Raw genomic sequence first — 19,255 nt, 5'->3', positions numbered from 1 at the left:
TGTAGGGATTTGTAAAAGTTCAATGTGATATCACAGAGCCAATAGTTTATCACAGTGCCTGGAACTTGGCACTTGCTAAATATGTTACTCCCTCTTCTTTAAAGCAAAAATAGTTGCAGAGGGTTGTACCACGTGATTACCTGAAATTTCTGGTCTGCTGTGACATTCCAGTCCAACTGCTCTTCAAGCCATGTGAGTTCTAAAGCCTTGTACCTCTCATCGTGCTTCTGTTTCACCTGTGCCACGCTAACTGTTGCTGCCATGTTGACGAAACACGTATAGCTCTTGGGGTAGAAACTTTGCCAGTTACTTTCATAGCCCCACTTCCCTTCTGTCCATGTTTAACACGTTTGGTTAACTTGAATGTGTTATTTAAAGTGGTAACTTGAGCTCTTCTACTGTAACACAAAGTAATTACATAGTTGTCGATACAACTTAGAGCTCAAGTGAGTATGTCACTGGGCTGGGTTTAAGACATGCTAAACAAGTTCTAAGATTTTCAGGTATTTTCTTGGGACTCTAATGTTTTCAATTCAGAGCAGATACGACCTTCGTGGTGTCACTCACCAAATGCTACTGAGTGACTTATTTTTGAGGCATAGCAAACACCAAGACCTCAGTAGCTGAGCAGGTGGGAGCAGGGTTGGTGGGCAGACTCTTCCTGTGATGACTACTCTTCCTTTCCCACTATGTATAGAAGCAGCATACTCGACTCCTATGGGATGCCTCATGGGAGCAGAGCTGTCTATCTGCTTTAAACCAGACTTCACTCTTCTCTCTTGTTCAACTTTTTCTTGTTTGACAGTTAAGGATGGATGTGGTAAAATGAGTGCAGGTTTATATATTATATTTATAGACAAAAACTTGTACAGAAGAATCTATGTGGTTAACAGAGGTTGGAACAACTTCCAGGGCTTCCAGGGACAAGCACACCCTTCCCTCAATACACCGAGGAATCACTCTCCCCTGTAACTACTCCTCTGTTTGTTAAACTTATTAATTGCATCTGATACTCGGTCTGCGTCAGCGGTCGTTACTCATTAACTTCTCTGCCGAAACCAGTGTGTCAACTTGAGGTTTTACTATGACACTAAATGATTCCACTGGATCTGTGCAAGAGATCATGGGATGGACTCTGGTTGGGTTGAATATTACCCACCATTCCTTCAGCAGAGTGAGCAGTAGGGGGAAAAGAGGGAAAGTCTGTAAGGAAGGAATATTTGGAAAACACAGAGGAAGCAAGCATTAGAACTCTCTTCCTACAAATTTGTCAATTATACTTCATATAAGCTGAGGAGTCAAAAAAAAAAAAAAGAATTACTTTGACTCCAGTAACCCCTCAAAGACGTTTTTGGTCATCTGACCTCTGCCGACATGCTCCAACTTCAAGGGAACAAAATTGTTGATATTATTTCTGAGGAAAGTATGAGGATGTGAGACGTCTATATTTATCTTCTGCTACTATTACAAAATCCTGTATTTTTATCAAACTGATCTCATTATGGGAAGAACAGAAGCTCTTGGTGAGTGGATAAAATTCAAGACAATACATTTTAATACTCTTTCTGAGATGAGGACACCTCAGTGACAAAGCCCAGGGTCAGAGGAGGGGTAGCAGGGGCTGTCTGGATTGGCCAGAGGCAACAAGGAAATGGTGTAGATGCCACAAGTATGGAGGACGGGCATTATGAAGGTACCCAATCAAGTATAATGGACAGAGACGAACTATTGAACCATGATCAACAGAGTTACCCTGCCTGTTGGGAGGAATATCAGAGGGAAAACCACTTTGCTTTTTTTGTTTGTTTGTTTCTTTGTTTTTTAAAAAGTAACTTTATTGGAGTATAATTGCTTTACAATGTTGCGTTAGTTTCTGCTGTATAACAAAGTGAATCAGCTATAAGTATACATATATCCCATATCCCCTCCCTCCTGCGTCTCCCTCCCACCCTCCCTATCCCACCCCTCTAGGTGGTCACAAAGCACTGAGCTGATCTCCCTGTGCTATGCGGCTGCTTCCCACTAGCCATGCATTTTGCATTTGGTAGTGTATATGTGTCAGTACTACTCCACTTTAGACTGTTCTGCTATTCACTAGACTGTAAGAGTGTCAGAAAGGTAATTCAAAGCCAAAGTGGTCTCCTCATTGAATTTATATCCATTCATTGTTTTATTTGCACGATTAGAGAAGGATCTACACAGGGTTCCCAGTACTGGCTCTGAGATAGGTTAAGAGGAAAATTCACACCCAGGATGGGTACTGTGACAAAGCAAGCTCTTAGCCAAGAAAGCCAAGTGGACATCTAATTGTAATCCCTAAATTACTCTTCTCTATGGCATGTTTTGACTTGTGATGTTGGTAAGCTCCCCAAATGGTTCCAGGGCTTTACTCTGTGTGTGTCAAATGGGGCAATAGCTTAAGCTTTCGCTGAAGGTTTAATAAACAGTCCTGAGATTCAAGTAGTGCCCAGGAGGCCTGAAGATACTAGCACATCGCATTGGCTTAATCAATTTACAGGAATTCAGTTTCTCTTTCTTTATAATTAGGCTAAGATAGACACAGAAAGAGAGAGAGACTGACAGACTCATAGATAGAAGAGAGAGAAAATCAAGTGGTTAAGAGTAGGGGATCACGTATCAGGCTGCTGTCATGAGAACTGCAGCTCCCCCGCTTCCCTGCATGTAAGCTTGTGCAAGAAACCTACACTCCCCAGGCTAGGTTCCCTTATCTGCAAGATGAAGATTATAGAATCTACTTCACTGTGCTGTTGAGAGTATTAAATGAGAGAACACATACGCAGTGTTTAAAAGAGTATCATGCAAACGGTGAGCGCTCAGTGAAAGTTAATTGTTACTATATATTTAAATATTTTTATTGGATAAAAGGCAGTACTAGCCTGCATTTCTCTATTCATGCTCTTTGGGGCAAGTAAGCCTCTTCCGGTACAGAGGCTCTCCCAGAGAGTCCTATATTGATTCAACCCCGAGGCCGCCTCTCTTTCCTGAGATTGAAACCAGTGCCTCCAATGATACAAGGTCAAGAGTCTCTGATGTTCATGGTTCTCCAGTGTCACTAGCCCCCTTAACTTTAAGAGAGAATTCATGGAATTATGTCTTAATCACCACCCTAGGTTCTTTTGTACATTTATATTAAACTATTAAATATTTCTTCTTAAATCTCCAATCATTTATATATTTTTCTTACGATTTCATTTCAAAATAGTGTAGATTTAGCCGTGACAATTTGCCTTTTGGGTTCCAGCCTCTGAGAATCCAAACTTCAGCCCTCTCTGGGGCTGAATATCTCTTTTAAGTATTGCCCATGCTTTCATCTTTTAATGTACTCTTGGACTTGAAATGTTATAATTTATAAGTAGATGACATGTTAGGAAAAATAACCAGATTACCCTGAACAATTTATAGAACCAGGGCTATAATAACTCTAGGGATGGCATTTTTGTCTTGAAGCAACTCAGAAAATGAGATGCGGGTTTATTTTTGAGAACTTCTGAAGAGGGAGACGTCTAAGTTTCCACTCGTGCTAAGTTCACAGTGGTTTAAAGACCATCTGACAATGATTCCTGGAGGAATGAGAAGAACGCTGAGCCTCAGACACTAGTGTGGTCACCTGACTCCCCCAGTGCTACTGCAGCCAGGAGGTGGAGGACAGGATGGGGGGTGGGGGGCAAGGAACACCGATTCTGCAATTACCACAATAACTGAAACCAACCCAATGACTGAAGAAAGTCTCACTGTTTTTTGGACACGAATAGTTTAGACTTGCTGTCAATATTGGTCAGTGTTCTAAAATTTCATGATTTCACTTTAACTATTCAAGACCCATTAATGATTTTTTCCTAGAATTTTCAAAGTAAAGGCTTTCTGCTCCAAAAGTTCCTGCCAAAGGTTTATAGCTAATACTGAGTAAGACGACATCAGCTGATCGTAAATCACACTGCCCCGAATAAAACACATTTTGGATTGCCCTTTGTGGCAAGGATGATCAGCTCTCCTCTGACATCCACCCTTAGACACACAGCTAGACTACATTTCCCAGACTCCCTGTCGTCAGGTGAGCCATGAGGTCAAAGCCTATAGGAATGTGAACAGAGTGAGGTTTGCCATTGCAGGGCTGGGATTTAGAAGAGGAGCCACACCTCCTCAGGGTTCTCTTGCTCTTTCTGTAGGAGAGAAAGGAGTCCCCCAGTGCCAGCGTAACCCTGGAAGCTCCACGCTGAAGAGCTTCTGCCAGCCTGGTTTCCCAAAAGACTGCGTACAGAAGAGGTTCCCTTGCTCTGGGCTGATATATGAGTGAGGAATAAGCTTACGCTATGTTTAAACCATTACACCTTTGGGTCTATTTATTATTGCAGTTTAGCACTGAAGGGAGGTGGAATATGCCACCCCAAAGTATGTCACATGGGCATAAGGGTGAATTTGAGCTAAAGGCACTTGTAAAACAGCAGATGCAAAGGAGCACTTTAATCTCCCTTTTCTTCCTGAAAGCAGGACACAGAATCCCATGTAAAAGATGCTGTCCCGGTACAAGGAGAAAAGAAACCTTATCGCTGGAGATAGGAGTCAAGGCCAAGAGACATCTGTACAGACGTTGTTAAAATAACTTTATCTTTCTTTAGTCTCCCCATATATTTTAGTTACTTTCCCACAGTCGCCTTGCTTTGTTCAACCTAGTTTATAAACAGCGAGGCCTTGCCATTTCTTTGGGTCTTCATTTTCCTGTGGGGACTCTCATGGACGTGTGAAAACCTGTACGCTTTGCCCTTGTTGATCCATCTTATGTCAATTTCATTCTCAGGCTGGGCCAGAGAGGCTGAGAAAGTAGAGATCAAGTCTGGCTTCCCCTACAGTATATCCCAACTAACTAAATATGCCATATTGAAAAATTAGGCACGTTTACTAAAATCACACAGGACTAGAGATACCTTAACTTTGTTTTAGTCCTTTTTAGTCTTATCAAAGGTGCTTTTACATGTTTTACTGCTTAGGAATCTCACAGTAACCTTTGACAAATAGCAACTCTAGGAAAATATCTATACATTTTTTTAAAATAGTACTGCAGAAAGATAAAGTCACAATTTAAGATAATAGGAATAAACTTAGAGTTTGAACTTCTGATATCATATAACAGAAAATTCCAAAGAACCAGTAAAAAAAAAAAAAAGTAAACCAAGTTTCAATTTCAAACCTGAGTTAATAATAAATACACTTTGAAGAGTTACTTTTGTGGTCCCAATTACCAGTAAGAAATCATTATTAACATGATAATTGTCCTTACCTGCTAAAGAGGACATATTAATAATGATGCCACCTTCACCTCCATTTTGCTTGCTCATGTAATCCAAACCCAGGTAGGTTCCACTGATGACAGAAACCTAGTCCAGGGGCAGAAATGGGAAAAGCAACAGAGCTATTACACTCTATTAAAGAGTATAGCTCTGATAAAGAGCTATTATACTTTATCATACTTTATCATATGGTCACACACCACAGTTTTTATTGCTATCCCAGATACCGAGGGAGACTCCTGCACATGTTATCAATGAAAGGTTTCGAAGTGGCTGTGTTTTTTTCAAACGCACTGACTGGATTCTCTTTTATTTGCCTAAACTTGTAGAGCTCATCACATCTCTGCAAAACTTCACTTAGTTGCCTGATCTGAGATTTTATGATAAAGGTTATATTCCAAGTGTCTTGTTACTTTCACTAATCCTCAGCATCTTCAAGAATTCTGTACATTCTTTTTCTTTTCTAAATACTGGATACAAAATGTATTCACCCTTCTTAGCATATGGTTCTCTTGTCCAACTATTCTACATCCATCTGCTCTGTTTCATTCTCTTGGATCTTGGAATATGTAATAGTGGATACCCTTGATTTCCTACACAGTTTTCATTTCCTTCTTCTATTTTGCATTCGTGTCTACTTCTTCTGCATGTAATATAGAGGAAGGTGATCTCCCCTGTTTTAGTGCAGACAGTGATTAACCTATTTCAATCACAGAAATCCCATTCCCCTTGCCCGTGACTGGTTTAGGAGCCAAATGTGACCATTTCTGGCGAGACCTGAGAAGCAGTCCGCTGGAGGTGGGGTCTGGGCTGGGGAGGGTGATGGAAGAGGACTCTGCGGAGAAAATTGTCATCGCTCTTAAGAAAACCAGGAAGAAATTATTGCGTTACTCCTTTCTCATTGCTTCATATGGGGGCGATGGCTGGAATGAAGTTATATTGATAGCATCTTTAAGAGGAAACCACCATGATGGCTGGCAGACGGGAATGAGATCTGGGAGCTGCAGCATCAAGCCATCCTGAACTCTGTGTCGTATGAGATCACATAGCCGTTGTACCCAGTTTGAGCAAAAGGGATTTCTGTTCCTTGGACATATGGTCTTCAGTAATGAAATCACTTAATTTTGTTCATCACTCCTGCAGCTGTCCTTTTGAAAGCTTACCCTGCTTTGCTACTCACATCCATGTATAGGCACCTTTTGGGTTTTATCCTAACATTTAAGAATTAACCACTGTCAAAATCAACTTGTGACATGAAACATATTTGAAACCTTGCATTCCCTTTTAGATTTAAGAACTCCTCTCCCTTCCAACTCAGACTTTTGAAAGGTGAAAATTTGCTTTTGACATCTTAATTCCTATGTCTCTCATTCTTTATAGCACTGCAAAGAAAATGATACAACAGATAATGAGATAACGAGTCTGAACCTGAGGGTATATATTGGTGGTTACCTTCTTTTTATTTTAAAAAGTCCTTTTGGAGTTTTTTTGACAAGGATCCAGAGTTGCCTCTCTACCTAACAGTAGTTCTAGCACAAAAAAAAAGTAAGCTGAAGATTCTATTCACTTAAGCCATGCATCAGTTTGATATTAAGTAGGCTTAGGGAGAATGAGTAAAACCTGCACATGATTCCCTTTAAAAAGGAAAAACAAAACATTAATGGCTTATATAAGAAGGAAAAGAATGTAGATGGCTGAAATTACTGAAGTCAGTCAGATTCTGTGTGTTTCTGCCCAAGTCTCCAGCATGTCTGAACAGAATTTCTGTTTATGTGTATTGGCGCTACGCTTTTATTCTCAGGTATTTACAGCTTTGCTGACACCTGCTTTTGTGTTTTCAACATCTACAAGATGCAGCCAGATAGAAAATTTGGGAATGTTTTTAATTTTTTTTAAAAGCCAGATTTATTTCCTGGTTTTTGATGGAGAAGGCAAAGGATTATCTTGCCATCCATTATCAGGTTAAGAACTGAGTAACTTTGCAAATAAAAGGCTTCTTGGGATAAACCTGCAAGACAAAGCCTAAGGTTTTAGCTGTACATATAAGAAATTTTCACCTCTTTTCCTTTACTTTGACAACCTCTTCCATATCCCAGATCATATATTAATGGAATTGTTAGAAAAACGCAGAATAAAAATGTTTCCTAAATATATTTGTGGCCTTTTGGCAATGCTTATACATTGTATAGATTGGGCCATTGTAATATCCAGGGAAAAAAAGAAAACAAAAATTACAGATATGTTCTCGCTACAGATACAAAAAAAAGCTGGAATCTATAGCATTATTTTAGTCCATTTTGTAAAGGTATTAAAATTTTGTATTTGACTCTCAAACAAAAAAAGAGGAAAATCCAAAGTCTACTTTTACTTAGTGAGGATAAATGAAAATTCAGTTATTGACAAAGTGATATAATTAACACATGCTTACTCAACATTTTTAGTTACGAAGAGACAATTTTTATATGTAATACTGAAATTGTATAGTATTCCAAATGTTAACATACTTTTTTTTAAAAAAAAGTTAAAGCATTCTATAACTTAAAACCACTCTCATAAATTCCTCTATCCTGGAAATAATTCTCTAGTAATACAGATAAATGGATAAATGAACTTGTTTAACTCTTCTTATTAGGCATAATGTCTTCCTATTATACACACATATATGTATATATGCTTCTATAACATTTGTGTGTATGTATGTGTGTATTCTCTACGGAATTTTCCTAATCTGTCATTTCCTTTATTTAATTTCCCTCCAGTCTGCAGTTGCTTTTAGTTTATTTATGATTCTTGTGCTACACTGTAATTAAAGCAATTTTTTAAAAGATTCTGTCATCTAAATCATGAAACTCTGCCTTTCAGGTTTCTTGTTTTTTCTCCAGCCAGTTCTCAAGGGATACTAATATAGATGATCATTTTTTTCCTGAAACCTTTTCTCATCTTTTATTCTTCCATGTTCAGTCTTTTAAAATTTCTGCATATTTAGGGGGTAGATATGATTGTCTTCCCCCTCGCAGAAGCTGCTTATAAAATTTAGCAAGCTTTCCCTAACTATAACATTTCAATGGGATCTTTAGATATGGCAGAGTAGCAATAACAGAAAGTAGTTACTAATTTAAGGTGTAATCAACACCCCTGGGAGCCAAGAAAAAGGAGTACACTTGACAACACTGTTTCTATCCATTTCCTCAACTCTTCATTAGAGACAGTATAGAGCAGAGGGACCCACCTCGTTTAGAAATGAGATAGTGCGAATGAAGAAAATGTAGGTTTTTAGTCTCTGGACGAGAAATGCAATTTTTTGAGCGACTGCTATGTAGTAGCACCGTGCTGGATGCTTCATACAAATTATGGATTAGTGACGCTTAACCAACCTTAGAGGTAAGAGGATTACCTCCATCCTTTCACAAACTGGGAAATTCAAGATCAGAGACATGAAATAAAAGTTCATGAATTTTAAATTCAGGTCTGAAACAAATCTTTTTTAAAATCCCCAACAATAGCCATCTATTTTGTTTAATTTTTATTTGAATATACTAAAGGCGTCAATATAAGTTAGTCATATGTCCAAATTAGGTTGGAAGTCCCATCTGAGTGGGAATGAATTATTTAGGTTTATTAAAGCTTCAAAAAGTAAAATAAATACATTACCAAATGGTCTTACCAATATTCAGAGTTAAGTCTACCTCTGCCCAATGGCCAGACCAACCTTTGAGAGTTATACAAAGACTCATTCTTTCCTGAACATTCCCTGTGAGCCTGAGCAGCTATAAATAAGGCAGCTGTGGCTGACACACAGAGGAGCCTAGTGGAAACAAAAGACTGGGAAGAGGTTTACTGTATCTCTTGTGTGGGAAGAGCGGTGGGAGCTGCTGGCTGGAGAATAAAGAAAGGGCAAATTTGCTAAGGAGTAAAAGTGGAAGGACATATATACTGTTTGTCGTACACTGTTTGCAACACTGATGTGTTAGGAAACCATCCAAACATTGTACTGAAACACAAAAATGAATATCCACGTATGCAAAATATCATAGAATAGCAGTTTATTTTTCTAATACACTTTAATTGAACATCTGTGTATGCAAAACAACAATTTTCTGCCTTCAGAGAACTTACAGTAGAGTAGCATAAGTTATACATGTATAGAAATAATTCTAATAAAATTTAAAAACTGACATGCCTTATAAGGATGGTATAAACTATGTTGTATAAAATTTCAGAAGAGGGAAAGATACATGGTGAGGTCCTTTAAGCCGTTACTCTCTGACATGGACAAGAACATGGAAAAATATGCAAAAGACCACACAGGGAATTGTACAAGGAGGTAAATTACATCCAGAGCAGAGTTGAAAAAAATTATTATACAAACCACATACAAATATTTGCATTATACTAACAGAGATAATCAAGTTATAAGGATAATGATTGGTCAGACTCTAATCTACTTTTGCAATGGGTGTTGTAAGTAGGAGGGGAAGTAATTTGTTTTTAAGTTATATATGGGTAACAAAGGTTATAGCTTGTTCTTTTTATGTAATATTAAATAAATGTCATCAGTCCCTGGAGTTAAGCTAAGGAGTGGCCTTTGTCAGCAGAGTTCAAAGAAAAATAAAGGCCAGCTCCAGGAGAGTGAGTTGTAACCAAACAGGGCAAATAAAATTCCCGTCTTGCAGAATTTTCTATTTGCAGATAATGCAGGAACTTTCCACATTGGAGCAGGTGTTAATTCACCTGTATATTTATTATATTAAAGCAAACATGCCCTGTCTGCTGGATGAAGATAGATAATTCGAATCCTATTACCTCTGAGACAATCTCTTCACTATTTTCATGTTTCATTATATTAACTCTAATCACTGCACATGTTTTCTGACAGCTGATTTCTCAGAAGAAAGGCACAGTAGGTGCCCATTATGAATGCACTGAATATAGGAACTTTATACCCTAGGGACCTCTATCTATAAAATATCTGTAGTTTTACTGATGAAACTACAAATAGTAGCGATGTTCTAGGGAGAGAGCTGCTGTGTGATTTGTGCTTTTTCATTAGCATAGCTTGATTAAAAAAAAAGTCTTGTCACTTTATGTGGTTTTGGAGACGGGCATAAGTTTATAAAAACATGTTTTTAAAAATTCCTGCAGTTTCCAATTGGTTGCATATTCCAAAAAAAATTATTTTAAATCTGGCAACCAAAGGATGTAATGAAGTATGGTTCATAATAAGTCAGGGGTAACCACCAAAGATTGCATATAAAATGTATGGTTTTCTTACCAGCTGAAGAAAATTAAAGTGATCCAATGGAATTTAAGACAAGAATGGAAAAAGAACATAAACAGAAAGAAAATTTAGTGAACATAAAGCATGAACTAAAGTGGAAGGAATAAGTCCTAATAGAAGAGTAAAAATAAATATGAGTGACTTAAATTCACAAATATAAAAAGCATTTGTTTCTAGATGTGATTTGAAAACTAAGATCTCACATTATACTGTTAGCAAGAGACAAAATTCACATAAAAGGTTACTTTCATTTTCAAAATAAAGAAATAGAAAAAGATACGCCTAGGTAAATGTGAATCAAAAGAAAACATAAGGTACCAATATTATTTCTGGAAATATAAAACAAATCAAAAATCACAGGTTGCAAATGGGGCTACAACTTTAAAAAATCAAAGATCAGTAAATTATAATCACCAGCCACTTATGTAGAATTCACACTGACAGAATGACTGAAAGAGGTAGGCAAGTTGACATTTGTCATTTGAGATATGACTACATGCTATTCAGAAACGGACAGATCAAGGAGATAGAAGTAAGCAAAGGAATAGCTGACAGACAAACCAAATAGAAATACTTGAAGAAAAGAAAATTAGGGCTTCCCTGGTGGCGCAGCGGTTGAGAGTCTGCCTGCCAATGCAGGGGACATGGGTTCGAGCCCTGGTCTGGGGGGATCCCACGTGCCGTGGAGCAGCTGGGCCCGTGGGCCACAACTACTGAGCCTGTGCGTCTGGAGCCTGTGCTCCGCAGCGAGAGAGGCCGCAGCGGTGAGAGGCCCGCGCACCGCGATGAAGAGTGGCCCCCGCTTGCCACAACTGGAGAGGGCCCTCGCGCAGAGACGAAGACCCAACACAGCAAAAATAAATTAATTAATTAATAAACTCCTACCCCCAACATCTTCTTTAAAAAAAAAAAAAGAAAATTATAAGCTCTTATCATTTATAACAGAGAGACACAAATATAAAATTAAATTAGGTATTAACTAAGCAAATGCAATGGTATCTTAGACATGGATATACCATGACAAAGTAAGATTTAGCCAAGAGATGTAAGTATGGTTCACAGTATGAAAATGTTTCATTTTATTTCACTACATTATTAGCCTAAAGTAGAAGAAAATCATAGAATTATCTCAACTCAGGAACAGCAGTTGTCATGTCTCTACACACACACACACACACACACACACACACACACACACACACACACACACACACACACACACACACACACACACACACACACACACACACACACACACACACACACACACACACACACACCAGAAAGATTTTGAGGGACACTTGACAAATAGGTTTTAAAGTTATTTTGAACTATAATGATATCCAGGAACACTTGAGACAAATTTTAGGAAGAACTGGAAGGAGAGTGTTTGTACTTTAAAATAGTACCTTTTGTTCTGGGTCACAGGATTTTAGGCATCTGTCAAGCTTGTACCTTATCAAAGTGGTACTCACAGATTCAGCTTTCTTGTGAGTTAGGGTAATTCTCATTACTCCTATCAAGTTATTACAGTTAAGTCATTACTCATGAGAATGTCAATTCAAGTCAAACATTTATTGACTAAGCACTATCTTCAAGATACTGTGTTGATTACTGAGAGAAGAACAAAGAAAAACATCACATGGTTCCTGTTTTTAAGGAGTTGGATGTGGTGAAGTAGGGACCACTCCCTGTGCATTTATACACACACAGCTGCCCCTCTGTACTTTACATGTGCCTGCTTTGCGAGACTAGTAAGAAAGACCTTACCAAAAACAGGGTGACCCCATGCCCCCGCCCAGCTCTGACATTTGGCTTTAGCTAAAGTTTGTTACTAAACCCCAATATCTTATGTCAAGTCTGTTTATAAAATAAGATAATCAGCAAGCTTATGATACAATGAATAAAACAAATTTTATTTCCTTATTCTACATGTTTACAATTCAAGGAAGAGCTAAGTAGTCATCAAACATTGTGGGAATTACACACACTCATGCACACACACACGCATGCACACACACACCGGCATTCAGGATAAAAATCTTAATAATTACAGAGTCCAACGGTCACTTTAGCCTTGTTGTCTGTTATAGTCCTGGAATTAAGATTTATTTTTTAAGTACATAAATTAAGCCAGGGGTTAGAAATTTTTTTTTCTATAAAGAGTCAGATGGTAAACATTGCAGGCATTGCACATCATAGGGCCTCTGTCACAATTATTCGATTCTACCACGGTAGCATGAAAGTAGCCAGAGATAACATGTAAATAAACGACCTTGGCTGTGTTCCAATGAAACTTTATAGAAACTGAAATTTGAATTTTGTATATTCATATATTTCTTTTTTTTCCTTATTTTTTCAACTGTTAAAACATGTAAAGCCCATTTTTAGCTTGCAGGTCACAAAAACAGGTGGCAGGCTCATTTGGCCTGAGGGCCGTAGTTTGCCAACTCCTAAGTTATACAGTAAACGATGGTTTTTTTCTGATGTTTCCTTTTAATATTTTAAGACAGATTTATTTTCATAATTGAAAACCTCAAATGTCTTCCTATTTGTAAAAGGAGATGCTTTTTTTCCCCAGCTTTTTATAACTTCCCTTTTTCTACATTGTAGGTCATTGTATTGTTTCCATGAAAAAAAACCTTTTTTCCTTTTAAAACATTTTAAGTAATTGTAGACCATGAACATGGCTAAGACGGCTTACCAAATTAATTTGCAGAGTTTTTTCCCAGTTTTTCTCATTATTCACTCCAGCATTATTCACCAAAATGTCCAGTTTTCCAAAGTGGTCTACAACTTTCCTAAAAGTATCTAATAAGAAAAAAAGAAAAAAGACATCATAGATACGTTCTTATTTTGCACAGACACATTTATGACAGTCTGTGCCCTGAAATGAGGTTTTAATTCATCCACGCTTCTCGTGAAAGTTATACTCTTAGACGGTGACTTCCTCCTGCCTTGCTTCTCAAGTGTGGTTTGTGAGCCAGCAGCATCAATTAGTATTACCTGGGAACCTGCTAGAAATGCAGAATCTGTGGCCACCACAGACCTATGGAATCGGAATCTTAACCATAATAAGATCTGCAGATGATTTGTATGCACATTAAAGTTCTGTAAGCAGTATCAGTGGTGTAAATTTTAGAGAACTGAGCAGCATATGCTAAGAGCTCTTAGAAGTCAGTCTGGGCAGCCAGCATCTCTGTCCCTAAGAAGTTACTGAAGCTCTGTGGCTTAGACTATGACAAGCATCCCTTTAAAAATAAGCCATATTTTCTTCATAAAGTGTCATATTAAACAGTTATGTATCCAGATCCATAATGATCATTTCAGTGCATTTGGATATCCTAGTAAGTCTATTTTTCATTCAGGTGATTTTATTTGATTATTGTAACTTCGATGTTTGCCTTTTCTTTTTCTATTTTGACAGCTTTGTATTGCAAGTTTGTATAACAACTGTGTTCAACTAAGGTCAAGTCTGTATAGATTCTGAGGTCTGAAGGTCCCTCATTACGTTGTCCAACCACATTTCCAGTCCTTGCCAGCCCTCCTTGACCAGTTAAAATTAGGCTTTACCCCTTGGTATTGAGAAACATTATTTCTCAAAGTAGCCTTTTACATAGTTCTATTGTTTCCCTGGGCCTTTTACCCCTGGTTCTAGTTCTATTACTTGAAACTATAGATAACAATTGTGGTTATTCTTCCAAATGATAGGAATGTGTTCTCGGGTCTTGGGTCCAACATATGGGTTCCTTGAAAAAAATAGATCCGCACAAACTTCATACTGATTGAAATAAAATTAAAGAATTATTAACAACCACCAGACATATTGAAGACGGCATGGACCAATTTGCCAAATGGATAAATTACTATGCAAGTTAGCTGCCAAAAATATTGCCAAGACTTTCTAATATGTACCCTTTACAGTACCTTTTACTGTACTGGAATGGAAAACGACAAAATATATAAAAACTGTTCATTTTTTCAAAGAATCTTTAAAACGCTTCTTAAGATCTCAAATTGATTCCAGAAAGGGTCCTCCAGTAGAAAAGATCTAAGGAATATTATTATTGTTAAATTTTGCATTTCATCTTAAATATATTCTACTCTTCAGAACTCCACATCCACCTTACAGGAAATTAGGTTGTCAAATATGGACGTCTACTTGCTTCTTTACTTTTCTTTCCTCTTTCGGTGTCCACTGTATTCCTTATACTCTGCCCTTACTGATGTATAACACACCAAATTATACATTGGTGTATTCTTCTTTATAACACACCACTGAATTTTGGGCTCAAGCAACTTACAGTCTATTAGTAACTCTTGCTGACATTTATATGCTGTGGTACTCTGTAATTTGCCTAAACTCTTCAGGTTGCATTTTTCATCTGTAAGTCATCTCCAAGAACTTTTTCACCTCTGTATTTTTATGATTTCAATGAAGTCTCTTTGGCCACATGTCTAAGCAGTTTTAAAAGTTGTAGGCAACATTAAATCCTGACACTGGAAGAGCCAATGCCATGTTTTCCTAAACTGCAAATAAACGCTGATGTCCAGACAACATGTGGATTTCTCACGACCAACATGCCTTCTGCTGGTCACTTACGTGTCTGGTTTCCTCCTTCACAATCACTTATCCTTAAGGAATGTGTTTACAGTCAAGGTACTAATTTTAAATACTGGGAAGCAAAACAATTAAGGTTAAATGTCACGTGTGAAACTACATAAATTCAGACAGAAATAGCTTTCAGATGATCTGTAGGGAATCTGTTCCCTGTTCCATCAGCATGGCTGTTGGGATTTGACATGACTTTATCCCTGATGAAAACTATCCTGTGCAATCAGCAAAACTTTATCCTCTAGCAACTAGCACTATGTTTACAGGTCTCTTCTACTCATGCTTGTAATCCATGTTATAGGTCTTTATAACATTTTCTGATTTTAATTATATAATTTCCTTTAAAACAATTTCCCTGAACAGCAGTTGGCTTCCTTCTAACATATAGCTCCATTTTCACTCTCTCACAGAACAGCCCAACATTTTCGAAAAAACACACATCGACGTTAAGAACAGAAGTACCAGAGTGACTTTTATGAAGATATTTTTGGTCCCTTGACTAAAGACGTGCCTAATAATTTACTTAGTCTTTCAAAAAAACTTTGTGAAATACAAATATTTTATTTTCCCATTTTCTCCCAGAAAAATATGTATGTTTTTCATATAGATCTACTGGGTTTCTATATGACCAAATCTGTTAATTGTCTACACCAATTCTGTCCCTGATATTTCACAACTAGATTGGTCTATTTTAAGTGAGTAGACGGAAACAGGAAAGCATTGAGGAAAGTCTGGTAGAAACTTTTCTTCTGCAATTCTAAGACTACAGTACAGCTATTATTGTTTTTAAAATATCATTTCATAGGGGAAACACCAGAGAGAGCATGTGGTTAAAAGTATCCAGTACGTCTGTGATGACAACCCTTGACCTTTCATTCTAGTCCATTCCAAAGAGAAACACTGCCACATTTGATTGTCATTGGACTCTGTGACTTCCAGCTTTCTGGGAGTTGTTTGCCATACTCGCCTAGCCTACTTTGTCTTTCCCAGTTCCATCTGCAGGTTCAATCATTTAATAATTACTGTAGCAGCACCGTCTTGGAATACACCAAGGAATCTTGATTACATTCTGTGCGGCCACATGACTAAAATAAAAGGATTTCTCAAGCATGCTTGGCTTTTCTTGCCCCTTAGCTTTTAGGGCTACTGAGACGTCAGAGGAAACGTAACAGTCCCAGCTATCTCTTGCAGCTCAGAGGTAGCTGCTCTCCAGGAGGTAGCCGGCCGCCCGCCCCAGGCTGGATCTCTGGCCGGGGGTTGCCTTCATGTTGCTGCTTACTCAAGGTACGCTCCGCGTGGATGGATGGATTCCCTGCCCTTACCTCTTAGTTGTTCCTGATCGGCCACATCGCACTGGATGAAGAGAGTCTTCTGAGGTTCAAACTGCTCATCCAGGGCAGCTTTACACTTTAAACCTGCTTCACGATTCCAATCGACAAGCGCTACCTACAGACAAGAGGAGAGGAATCGAGATCCTGCGCGGCTCTTGAAATAGACCAACAATAAAGAGACCACAGGACGCTCCTCTTTTGGACCTGAGATGGGGCAGTTTACAGTTCGGGATCTCTCCCGGAGCGTTCGAGGTCCGCTCGAGCGCGCCAGCCTGGGCAGCTCTGGAGACTGCACGGCGGGCACCGGGGGCTCAGCCTCGGTCGCTGCCCCCATCCCCCAGGGCCCCGGCTGGGGGAGCGGGTCGCGGGTGGGCCGGCGAGGTTCGCGCCGTGCGCCCTGCCTCGCTTACCTTAGCGCCCTTGAGCAGCAGCGCCTCGGCGGAGGCTCGGCCGATGCCCTGGGCCGCGCCGGTCACCAGCGCCACTTTGCCGTTCACGTGCATGTCGCCGCCTGCGCGCGGTGGGCGAGCTCGGCGTCTCCGCGCGGCCGCGGCTTTTAAGGACCCTGCGCGCTCGCGTGCTGCCCGTCCGCGTTCTCCTGCCAGTGGGCGGGGATGAAGCTGTCAAGCAGCGCCGGGCACCCACGATTGTGTCACCTGGCCCTGAGCGCTCCGGTTCCGCGATCTTTGCCTTCCTGACTCGCAGCCAAGCCCAGATCAGCGCCTCCCCTCTCCCTGTGGCTGCCTGACTGGCGGTGGGAGGCACCAAGCAGAAAGGGTGCTCCCCAAGAAGTGTTCCCTTCAGTGCGCTGAAGACCACCCCACAAAAGAATGGTGGAGGAGAGGCTTGAGAGCCTGGATTCCTCCTCTGCGCCCAGGTCCTCCCCTCTCCTCCCCCACCCCCCACCCCAAAGAAAAATAAAACCGGGAAAAAAACCCACAAACAAACCCAGCAAACTGTAAAGCACAATTTTAGGGATGTTGCTTTTTTGTCTAAGTTTTTGTCTGAATTCCCATCTCCTGGACATTGGGGTGGGGATGGAGGGAGCAGAGGTCACGAACACCGTTGTGGGTTTTGGGGGGTTTTTGTTTTTCTTTCTTAATTGTGTTTTGGACAAACCTGTATAGATATTGGAGATGAAAGGTGCACTGTGCTCGGAACAGAAACCCCTGGATCCTATCATTTCAAGGCTGGAACTCTTGAATCTTGGAAATAGGAGTCTTATTGGCACTTATGTTTCAGATCAGTATCAATCCTGGGTCATCCTGAGAGTGCCCAGCAAGAATTGTTATCACTGACTGCACGGGACTCCCAGACTCGCTGTCAGCCTGGTGGCGTGCTGGTTCAATGGTATGCTTGCTGGTTGAGTCATACTAGCTCTGGAGGCTCTGAGTTAAGTATGGGACAGAGGTTCCTGGTCCTCCAGGAATTTGAGCTTGAGCTGTGAACTGAGATGCATTCAGCCGGGATTATGCAGCTGACCTAGTCTGTCTGTCTGTCTGTCTTTCTCTCTCGCCCGCAGGCTTCAATTCTAATTCTGTAAGCTTAATACCTACTTGGCATTTATTTTCATGATCAAAGAAATTTAAGCACCTGGTGAGGTGGGGGTCAGGCAGAAAGCTTACACAGCAGAATGAATCCTTTGTGTACTTCTTTGTCACCGGCAGACGAGGTGACTGACAGGGCAGGAATGTTTGGGGAGGTTGTGTGAAACGTATGTTGTCAGTAAATCACTGAAACAAGTCTTCACGTTGAAAGAGAACAGCAGAGGATTCAAACAAACATAGGAAACCAAAGAAAACCCAACACCTCTAGGGGCACGCACAGAACATAGAAGGAGAAAAGGAACTGTTTTTCTTTATCAAGAAAGAACACCTTAAGAGCCAGAGAAGGAGCCTCTGGAGTGACCCAGGGACATGTTGGGAAAGCAAAGTGTTGCAGCACATATGGGGAAAGGAGTTTCAAGAATAAAGGAGTTGTTCCTAACACAAAGTACTCTGATAAGTGCAGGGAAGGAAGGATGAAGAAATACTTTGAATTTTTCCAGACAGTAGTCAACGTCAGTAAATTTAGATGGTACAGAAACCAAATGGCTGAAATTTAAGGAAAAAAATGATGAGAAGATGAACATTGCAGAGGCTCCAGACCAACATGATATGGAAAGCAGTAGATTGGACAGTAGTTGGAAAGATTAGTAAGCCAATAAGTTATTCCTTTAAGAAAGGAAGGGGACGGATTCAGGTTAAAAGGCTGCCAGTCACCGAGAGCAAAGCCGGAAACAGGAAGCAGTACGGGGGTGGGTGGGTGAACTGGAAGAGCATTGGCTGTGGATTCACACAAAGCTGGTTCGGGTCTTTTCTCTCTGCTCCTGCCCAGCTGTGGGATCTTGGGCAAGTCGCTTCCGCTCTGTGCCTCAGATTTCTTGCAACAATGAAATTACGTCTGGCACAAGATAATAACAATATTAGTTCAACTAATTACTGCTGGGTCCTTAACAAATAATACACATGAGATGGAGAAAAATGTGAGAAACAGGTTTATTAGCACAAAGCAGGACTGGGATCTACCCCCAACCCCTTTCCCTCCCGTTGGTTTCCATGGCCACTGCCTTTGTTCAGACCCTTATACTTTTTCCTGTGACAGCAGCAGCAGTTAGACTCCTGAATGATTTCCTTGCCCCCAGATTTCTTAGATCCAATTCGGTTTCCACACTCCTCCCAATAGA

The 19,255-nt window shown here is 39.9% G+C and overlaps 1 protein-coding gene across 1 annotated transcript in view; it reads right to left on the bottom strand.

The window, feature by feature from the left end:
* The window catches only part of HPGD (15-hydroxyprostaglandin dehydrogenase), a 28,703-nt gene extending 11,444 nt beyond the window's left edge, over positions 1 to 17,259 (bottom strand). Inside the window, exons 1-4 of the mRNA XM_030879214.3 lie at positions 16,941 to 17,259; positions 16,522 to 16,645; positions 13,289 to 13,395; positions 5,297 to 5,393 (exon numbers count right to left, since the gene is read on the bottom strand). Coding sequence (XP_030735074.2) covers positions 5,297 to 5,393; positions 13,289 to 13,395; positions 16,522 to 16,645; positions 16,941 to 17,033 — 421 coding nt within the window. The 5' untranslated portion in view covers positions 17,034 to 17,259. The remainder of the gene's footprint in view (positions 1 to 5,296; positions 5,394 to 13,288; positions 13,396 to 16,521; positions 16,646 to 16,940) is intronic.
* Between the last annotated feature and the right edge of the window lie 1,996 nt (positions 17,260 to 19,255).

The sequence above is a fragment of the Globicephala melas genome, chromosome 6 (genome assembly GCF_963455315.2).
Source record: "Globicephala melas chromosome 6, mGloMel1.2, whole genome shotgun sequence".
Classification (NCBI taxonomy): Eukaryota; Metazoa; Chordata; class Mammalia; order Artiodactyla; family Delphinidae; genus Globicephala; species Globicephala melas.
The sequence above is the reverse complement of the archived record's forward strand: the minus strand, read 5'-3'. Positions and strand labels throughout refer to the sequence as shown.